Source organism: Mizuhopecten yessoensis, unplaced genomic scaffold (assembly GCF_002113885.1).
Source record: "Mizuhopecten yessoensis strain PY_sf001 unplaced genomic scaffold, ASM211388v2 scaffold10963, whole genome shotgun sequence".
Lineage (NCBI taxonomy): Eukaryota > Metazoa > Mollusca > Bivalvia > Pectinida > Pectinidae > Mizuhopecten > Mizuhopecten yessoensis.
The window spans coordinates 559,860-570,657 of NW_018408809.1; the positions used below are offsets into that span (position 1 = coordinate 559,860).

A 10,798-nucleotide genomic window follows, 5' to 3' on the forward strand; every position below is an offset into this window, starting at 1 on the left:
CTATAGAGAAAGAACAGCTTCATTTCTTTTAATACAGTATACTGAAAGTCTAGACAGAACAAAACAAGAGGTCCATGGGCCTTAACAGTCACCTGAGTCCCACAGTATTTATTTTTATTGTTGAAATATGTACCAATTTGAGTAAAAAATTGTTAAGTATAACGTTAACTTAAGTTTGTCAGGACCATGAGCTGATCTTTCCTAGACCGATTTTCAGTTAGATCGGCCTATTAGAACTTGTTTTTAAGTTTGAAATAGTTTTTAAAAATGGCGGCCGTGTCAGCCATATTGGATTTCTAATAGACCCGCAAAATAACAACACTTTGTCAGGACCAAGAGTCGATCATTCCTACAAAGTTTCAGTTCAATCAGCCTAGTAAAATTTGACTTTAAGTTTGAAATAGTTTTTCAAAATGGCGTCCGTGGCAGCCATATTGGATTTCTGATTGACCCGTAAAATAACAACACTTGGTCAGGAAGATGTCAGTAACCTTCCCATGAAATATTAATGAAATCCCTCTGCTGGTATTTCAGCTTAAGTTGAAAATGTAAAATGTTAACGGACGACGCACGATGCACGACGGACGACGATGGACGAAGACAGATAGCAATAGGTCACTTGAGCTAAAGCTTAGGCGACCTAAAAAAACTTTCACAGAGAACATTGTATACCAACTGTCTGGACAACATGACAATCTCTCTCTCTATAGACAGATGAAGGTTCAGAGAACATTGTATACCAACAGTCTGGACAACATGACAATCTCTCTCTCTATAGAGAGATGAAGGTTCAGAGAACATTGTATACCAACAGTCTGGACAACATGACATTCTCTCACAGAGAACATTGTATACCAACAGTCTGGACAACATGACATTCTCTCACAGAGAACATTGTATACCAACAGTCTGGACAACATGACATTCTCTCACAGAGAACATTGTATACCAACAGTCTGGACAACATGACAATCTCTCTCTCTATAGAGAGTAAGGTAGCCTTGTCAGATACATCCAGCCAAGTAAGATAGCCTTGTCAGATACACCCAACCAACTAAGGTAGCCTTGTCAGATACACCCAGCCAAGTAACCATGTAAGGTAGCCTTGTCAGATACACCCAACCAACTAAGGTAGCCAAGTCAGATACACCCAGCCAAGTAAGGTAGCCTTGTCAGATACACCCAACCAACTAAGGTAGCCTTGTCAGATACACCCCGCCAAGTAAGGTAGCCTTGTCAGATACACCCAGCCAAGTAATGCAGCCTTATCAGATACACCAAGCCAAGTAAGACAGCCTTGTCAGATACACCAAGCCAAGTAGCCATGTAAGGAAGCCTTGTCAGATACACCCAACCAAGTAAGGTAGCGCTAGCCTTGTCAGATATACCCCGCCAAGTAGCCATGCAAGGTAGCCTTGTCAGATACACACAGCCAAGTAAGGTAGCACTAGCCTTGTCAGATACGCCCAGCCAAGTAGCCATGTAAGGTAGCTTTGTCAGATACACCCCGCCAAGTAGCCATGTAAGGTAGCCTTGTCAGATACACCCAGCCAAGTAGCCATGTAAGGTAGCCTTGTCAGATACACCCAACTAACTAAGGTAGCGCTAGCCTTGTCAGATACACCCAGCCAAGTAGCCATGTAAGGTAGCTTTGTCAGATACACCCCGCCAAGTAGCCATGTAAGGTAGCCTTGTCAGATACACCCAGCCAAGTAAGGTAGCGCTAGCCTTGTCAGATGCCTGGTGTACAGACCACCCACGCTGATATACCTGTCCAGCAGCAGGTACATAGACAGGAATCGTCCTCAACAGAGTGATGGAATACTGGTCCTAAAGTTAAGACAATTCCCTGCAGGGAGACATAAACAAGCAAGAAACTGAAAAGAATGTGTTTTAAGTCAACACATTCTACTACATCAATTACACTACAGTGAACCGCTTGAATTTCTTGCTGTGTCAATCCTTTATTGAGAATGCAACACATGCTACCAGACGACAGGGTGCTGAGGGAAAGCTTGGAGATGTGTGACAGGGACACAGGAAGTCTCCCCAAACACCTGTACACATGGACCACCCGATACAGCCGCGGAGGATCACATTACCAACATGTATTGGCCAACCCCTCTACCACACAAGTGTGGTTGTTTGTCACACATTGCCCGGTGACAATCTATCACCACAGGTCATCTCTAATTCTTTAAACAATGTTTTTTGTATGGAATTAATGATGCAGTTTTATATGTATATATCCCACAACTCATGATAACTGTAATACTTCACTTTCTTAAATCTATAGCAGACCCTGTACAATCTGGAATCTTGTACAAGCAATATATCTTTTCTAAATTAGACCCTGTACAATCGGGAATCTTGTATGAACTGTATATCCTGTCTAAACCAGACTCACTATAATCTGGAGTCCTTTATCAGCTATTTTTCCTGTCCAAAACAGACACTGTATAATCTGAAATCTTGTATGAACCCTGTATCCTGTCTAAACATAGCCTCTATAATCTGTAGACCTATACAAACCCTGTACCCTGTCTAAACATAGCCTCTATAATCTGTAGACCTATACAAACCCTGTACCCTGTCTAAACATAGCCTCTATAATCTGTAGACCTATACAAACCCTGTACCCTGTCTAAACATAGCCTCTATAATCTGTAGACCTATACAAACCCTGTACCCTGTCTAAACATAGCCTCTATAATCTGTAGACCTATACAAGCCCTGTACCCTGTCTAAACATTGCCTCTATAATCTGTAGACCTATACAAACCCTGTACCCTGTCTAAAAATAGCCTCTATAATCTGTAGACCTATACAAGCCCTGTGCCCTGTCTAAACATTGCCTCTATAATCTGTAGTCCTATACAAACCCTGTACCCTGTCTAAACATAGCCTCTATAATCTGTAGACCTACACAAGCCATGTACCCTGTCTAAACATAGCCTCTATAATCTAGACCTATACAACCCAAGTACCCTGTCTAAACATAGCCTCTATAATCTGTAGACCTACACAAGCCATGTACCCTGTCTAAACATAGCCTCTATAATCTAGACCTATACAAGCCAAGTACCCTGTCTAAACCAGACTTATACAATCTGGAATCTTTGATGAACAATGTATTTTCTAAACCAGATCCTGTTTAATCTGGAATCTCAATTTTCTTAATCATGTAACCAGTTTTAATCAGTAACTCTATAATATGAATACCTCTAAAAACCATGTACTCTGTCTTAACCAGACCCTGTACAATATGGAATCTTGTAAGAATCGTGTATCTTTTCTAAACCTAGCCCTGTATAACTGAAATCTTATAGCATTGTGTTCTGTCTAAAACAGACACTGTATAATCTGTTCAGAACATCTCCCACAGCTGTAAAACAACTATTTCTGAACCATTATTTACTATTACTTGTGATCAAGAACATTTCCCACAGCTGTAAAACAGCTATTTCTGAACCATTATTTACTATTACTTGTGATCAAGAACATTTCCCACAGCTGTAAAACAGCTATTTCTGAACCATTATTTACTATTACTTGAGATCAAGAACATCTCCCACAGCTGTAAAACAGCTATTTCTGAACCATTATTTACTATTACTTGAGATCAAGAATATCTCCCACAGCTGTAAAACAGCTATTTCTGAACCATTATTTACTATTACTTGAGATCAAGAATATCTCCCACAGCTGTAAAACAGCTATTTCTGAACCATTATTTACTATTACTTGAGATCAAGAATATCTCCCACAGCTGTAAAACAGCTATTTCTGAACCATTATTTACTATTACTTGAGATCAAGAATATCTCCCACAGCTGTAAAACAGCTATTTCTGAACCATTATTTACTATTACTTGAGATCAAGAATATCTCCCACAGCTGTAAAACAGCTATTTCTGAACCATTATTTACTATTACTTGAGATCAAGAATATCTCCCACAGCTGTAAAACAGCTATTTCTGAACCATTATTTACTATTACTTGAGATCAAGAACATCTCCCACAGCTGTAAAACAGCTTTTTCTGAACCATTATTTACTATTACTTGTGATCAAGAACATTTCCCACAGCTATAAAATAACTATTTCTGTCTCAATTTGCAGGTGTTCTGCTAGTGTCTTAACGCCACCACAATACCGGACAAATGTATATTTACCCTGTAACCTTGTACATACTGTACTTGTCACATATCTTAGGCTCTGAATAAGGCCAGCAGCTGGGCTCATCATAAATTATGTCTAACATGTGCTGTCAGCAAGCTCAGCACAATACACATACCAAGTGCTTTCCTCGTCATACCAATCATGATACATCAGAAATGCCCAGTTCCTGTGTAATCACACTTCAGAAATTGGGCACTGGAACTCATGTTATTCTTGCGGACTTTTTCTTTCTAATGGGGAGAAATGGTCAATTTTTATAACAGATCCAGGAACCTGATTACATGGTCTTTTATACAAACTTATATCAAATACGGTACAGGTAGATCAACTGGATTCATTAGCACATTTATATTTACACAGAAATTTGATGGCAAAGTGAACATTACTACTGTAAACGTGATTATTTACGCTGGGTGAAAATTACGCAATTTGAAGGTCAAAATCTATACGTGCAGGGGTAATTTACGCGGTCGCGGTAGACCGACGTTTACTCTGCAGAGTTATTTCCCTTACGTTACAAAATGTGTACAGGTAAAACTACTAGTAGCTACTGAGTACATGTTATGTATGCCTACCGACTGGTCATTGGACAGATGAAAATAAAGGTGAACTGTATTTATGTGTATGTGTGTCTTATACCAGCTGATCTCGTAATCACCTCGGATCAAACAGGTGAGTGCTATTTAGTCAAATAATTAGTAATATGTTAACAAAGCAATATTACAGGAGGACATCACACACACACAAGTACCAATATCTATCAGAGTTGTCGTTCCTTAGACCATCGACGAAACCATACACGCGGGGGAAATTTACGCGGACGATTTAACTCCGCGTAATAATCGTAAATTTCCCCCGCGCATAATATTCCACGTTTACAGTATTACATTATACAATATTATATAAAACTGATTATACATTACTTATATCAAGTCCAATTTCATTCCAAATGCAGGACACATTTTCAATAAAGTCTCTGGACTTTTAGAAGATATTATAGTACTTAAATTATCTTTCTCCGACAAGTTCAAATTGATGTTAATGCTCAAATAAATCATATCACAGACATTTGGGAAAGAAACCATTTCATTTTCAATAACCTTTTGTTTAAGAGTGCAATAGGTGAAAAAATGATTTTATATGAACCCTATTAGAACAGCCCTCTTGTAGCCCAGGGTGACCATACCTTAAAAAATATATCTCTTTGTCCAGGGATCTTTTTAACTTAACAAGGTAATCTTTTCATCTGTAAATCAAGGATTAAGCCCAGGGAGAAGGCAGGATCCCACAGACATCCTGGTAGCGTGACGGTATTTGTTCCTTCATGTCCAGCAATTGTGTTACATGGTTACGGGATGGCGAGATCTGAACCCTTTCCTTATTATATATAACCTAGGGCCGAGGCCAGACTCTGAGGCTATTCTTGGTAGTATAGATGCGTTTGTGTCTTCTTGCTTACTATGTTTACATGTGAATAAAGTTATATGGTTGGGACACACTTTGACTTATGTGGGACAGGGGCATTTCTAGGTATAAGGGAGAAAACTCCCAAGAAGCTATACAAAAATGTTTATCCTTCCTGAATTCTGCTACAAATGTGTTATAAGTTAAACTTTTCTGCAGCAAATACTTGCTAAGTTATAATTATTTTATGTTAAGGTTGCAAAAATAGAAGTAAGGTCATGACAACTGGAGGTAAGGTCATATGACAACTAGAGGCAAGGTCATATGACATATGGAGGTAAGGTCATATTGACAACTGGAGGTAAGGTCATATGACATATGGAGGTAAGGTCATATGACATCTGGAGGTAAGGTCATATGACTTGTAGAGGTAAGGTCATATGACAACTATCTGTCTTTACCTTAGATACTTATGTATGTATCATTGACTTATAACGTAGAACAGGACTAGTGCTTGGGTGTTACACACAGCACACAAGTTGTACTTGCCGAGTCCTTTACTATCGCACCTGAATGAGACACGAGACACACAGGGTGTAACATGACACTTTACGGTGCGTTGTTCCTTTTCTTTTCACTCAGTAAAATTAGACAGGCTGTGCACAAATTTCTATTAACAAATCTGGATCAGAAATTACAGGTAGGTAATTTTTTTATTAACAGGATCAGTAATTTGAGGTCTGTTCTCTAGACAGTACCTGTTTCTAATCAATCAATAAGAAAGATCATATTTGTAACAGGATTAAAATTATCACAACACCTAGCAGTCAAAAGAGAAACTTTTTTTGTGTTGCGAATGCATGACATCTAGAGGTAAGGTCATATGACAACTAGAGGCAAGGTCATATGCCAAATAGAAGTAAGGTCATGACATCTGGAGGTAAGGTCATATGACAACTAGAGGCAAGGTCATATGACATCTGGAGGTAAGGTCATATGATATGTAGAGGTAAGGTCATATGACAACTATCTGCCTTTACCTTAGACACTTATGTATGTATCATTGACTTATAATGTAGAACAGGACTAGTGCTTGGGTGTTACACACAGAGCACACAAGTTGTACTTGCCCAGTCCTTTACTATCGCACCTGAATGAGACACGAGACACACAGGGTGTAACATGACACTTTACGGTGCGTTGTTCCTTGCCTTTTCACTCAGTAAAATTAGACAGGCTGTGCACAAATTTCTATTAACAAATCTGGATCAGAAATTACAGGTAGGTAATTTTTTTATTAACAGGATCAGTAATTTGAGGTCTGTTCTCTAGACAGTACCTGTTTCTAATCAATCAATAAGAAAGATCATATTTGTAACAGGATTAAAATTATCACAACACCTAGCAGTCAAAAGAGAAACTTTTTTTGTGTGCGAATGCATGACATCTAGAGGTAAGGTCTTATGACAACTGGAGGTAAGGTCATATGACAACTAGAGGCAAAGTCATATGACAACTAGAGGCAAGGTCATATCACAAATAGAAGTAAGGTCATATGACATCTGGAGGTAAGGTCATATTGACAACTGGAGGTAAGGTCATATGACATCTGGAGGTAAGGTCATATGACAACTGGAGGTAAGGTCATATGACATCTAGAGGTAAGGTCATATGACAACTAGAGGCAAGGTCATATGACAAATAGAAGTAAGGTCATGACATCTGGAGGTAAGGTCATATGACAACTAGAGGCAAGGTCATATGACATCTGGAGGTAAGGTCATATGATATGTAGAGGTAAGGTCATATGACAACTATCTGTCTTTACCTTAGACACTTATGTATGTATCATTGACTTATAATGTAGAACAGGACTAGTGCTTGGGTGTTACACACAGAGCACACAAGTTGTACTCGCCGAGTCCTTTACTATCGCACCTGAATGAGACACGAGACACACAGGGTGTAACATGACACTTTACGGTGCGTTGTTCCTTGCCTTTTCACTCAGTAAAATTAGACAGGCTGTGCACAAATTTCTATTAACAAATCTGGATCAGAAATTACAGATAGGTAAAATTTTTATTAACAGGATCAGTAAAGGTCTGTTTCTGTTCTCAGTACCTTTTTCTAATCAATCAATAAGAAAAATCCTATTTGTAACAAGATTAAAATTATCACAACACCTAGCAGTCAAAAGAGAAACTATTTTTGTGTTGCGAATGCATGACATCTAGAGGTAAGGTCATATGACAACTGGAGGTAAGGTCATATGACATCTAGAGGTAAGGTCATATGACAACTGGAGGTAAGGTCATATGACATCTAGAGGTAAGGTCATATGACAACTGGAGGTAAGGTCATATGACATCTAGAGGTAAGGTCATATGACAACTGGAGGTAAGGTCATATGACATCTAGAGGTAAGGTCATATGACATCTGGAGGTAAGGTCATATGACAACTAGAGGCAAGGTCATATGACAAATAGAAGTAAGGTCATGACATCTGGAGGTAAGGTCATATGACAACTAGAGGCAAGGTCATATGACATCTGGAGGTAAGGTCATATGATATGTAGAGGTAAGGTCATATGACAACTATCTGCCTTTACCTTAGACACTTATGTATGTATCATTGACTTATAATGTAGAACAGGACTAGTGCTTGGGTGTTACACACAGCACACAAGTTGTACTTGCCAAGTCCTTTACTATCGCACCTGAATGAGACACGAGACACACAGGGTGTAACATGACACTTTAGGGTGCGTTGTTCCTTGCATTTTCACTCAGTAAAATAAGACAGGCGGTGCACAAATTTCTATTAACAAATCTGGATCAGAAATTACAGGTAGGTAATTTTTTATTGACAGGATCAGTAATTTGAGGTCTGTTTCTGTTCTCAAGACAGTACCTTTTTCTAATCAATCAATAAGAAAAATTATCACAACACCTAGCAGTCAAAAGAGAGAAAAAATATTGTGTTGCAAATGCATATTTTGATGTTAGGACAAAACCAAACCATGTTGAAGTTGAGGGATAACATGACTTGATTTTGGAAACTGAAGTATAAGTGTTGTGCAGCAACCAATTGTCTATATATAGTAACAGCGACCTTGACTTTTGACACTTCAACCTGAAAAGCATTCCCTAGCAAGCATTTTTGCGAAGGAAAATGTTGTTCTGTTTGAGTAGATTTGTCCAACAGGAAGTCGATTAATTGTGCTGTGGGCGGGTGGTGGTACAGTGGAGAGCACACTGGCCTTTTACCAAGATGACTGGAGTTTGATTCCCCTATCAGACATGAAAGGGTTTGGGTCATCTGCCCAATCAGGGGGTTTTCTCCAGGTATTCTGGTTTCCTCCCACATTAAGACCCCCAGAGTGTTACCATCCGGGGCAACAAAAGTGATTAATGTAAGTTGGTAGAACTTGTTTCAAGATTGTTGTAAAAGAAATAAAATTTAATTTTGGGTATTCTACCACAAGGTCAATGACATGTTTGTTTTACTTACCCCCCACACTCCTCGTCATGACAGGTTCCTTGGAGATCGTACTTGCATAGAACTTTCTTTGGATTGATTTTGTTGGAAAATGTAAAGGAAGACAGAGTGAGGTTGGCTCTGGTGCGATAATAAGGACTAAACCTGAAACAGTCATAGCGTACATTTTATTAGATTTTTTTTCTATTCATCAATGAAAACATTTCATACATACTATATAAAGATAATGATTATTATCCTGTTCATATAACCCTTGGTTTACTTATAAGATGGTACAAATCTTAAACCTTCAACTTGTGAAACTAAAATGAGACAGTACAAACCTTCAACCCTTGACTTGGATAAGTGCTGAAATTGACCATTCGTACAACCTTTCAATTTTGTAAAGTTAATTTCCTTGTAATTACCTTCCTTGTAATTACCTTAACGAGCTGTCACATACCTGTAGGATACCAGTCACATAGTTAACTGATATATCATTGTAATTACCATAACGAGCCGATATATACCTGTGGGATACCATTGACTTAGGTAAAACGTCTCTCCTTGTTACTACCTTAACAAACTTTTAGATACCTGGAACATAAAGTTGTTGTGATAAGCTTCAGTTTTTACCGGAGTGATGTACTACGTACCTGTAAGATCGGAAGTGCTGTAGAGGACTTTTGTAGACTAGAGGAGAGGACTCCCACGGCACGTGGAGGACCTTGGATCTTGTGTCATGTTTTGGCTCTTGGAAGGAAGGAATCTGTTTAAAAAATCTGTTTTACATTAGCAAACATTAAAAAAGAGGTTAGTATCAAGACTAAGATTCTTTTTGATTATATGATATCATTTCAATATCATGACAAATGTATTTACTATAAAACATATGACTACAGTTTAATACTTCACTCTAGTAAGTAAGAGTTGCAGTTTGGAATCTGTCTTGACCTTGGGCCATTATTTCTCTTTAGACCACACAACGATACAATAAGGGGTACATAGCGTCACGGACCTGTTGGCACTGTGGAAGTAGAACTGAATGAGACACTAATGATGACTGCTGTGAGATCAGGTGTTTGGCAGAACTGGACAGCACGGCTTGGAAATGATCCTCCTGTTGCGGGAATTCAACAAATATTAAGTCTTAAAAATCCTTCCCAATCTTTATTAGTTGCTTTCAACAGAAATATTCATCATTTTAGGATATATTGTAAAATGTAAGAATGAGTCTCTCAAAATATACACACATATTTCCAATCAGCACAGGAAGAGAAAAAATAACTATTTAAACACCACTCTTTATTACATAATTCATCTATTATCACAATACAAATATAGTTTGTGTACTTCACAATAAAATGTGGTTGAACATAATTTATTCTGTCTTCTATAAATGGTATCTATGCTCTAGTCAGGTATATAATATGATGTATATGGTTATATAGGGGCCTTTGTCCAGGTCAGGTATATAATATGATGTATATGGTTATATAGGGGCCTATGTCCAGGTCAGGTCTATAATATGATATATATGGTTATATAGGGGCCTATGTCCAGGTCAGGTCTATGATATGATGTGTATGGTTATATAGGGGCCTATGTCCTGGTCAGGTCTATAATATGATGTGTATGGTTATATAGGGGCCTTTGTCCTGGTCAGGTTTATAATATAATGTGTATGGTTATATAGGGGCCTATGTCCAGGTCAGGTCTATAATATGATG

The 10,798-nt window shown here is 38.3% G+C and overlaps 1 protein-coding gene across 1 annotated transcript in view; it reads right to left on the bottom strand.

Annotated features, from left to right (window-relative positions):
- LOC110464130 (zinc finger C3H1 domain-containing protein-like) overlaps window positions 1-10,798 on the bottom strand; it is an 86,578-nt gene that overhangs the window by 50,679 nt on the left and 25,101 nt on the right. Inside the window, 4 exon segments of the mRNA XM_021519194.1 lie at window positions 7,479-7,524; window positions 9,102-9,233; window positions 9,725-9,837; window positions 10,087-10,188. Coding sequence (XP_021374869.1) covers window positions 7,479-7,524; window positions 9,102-9,233; window positions 9,725-9,837; window positions 10,087-10,188 — 393 coding nt within the window.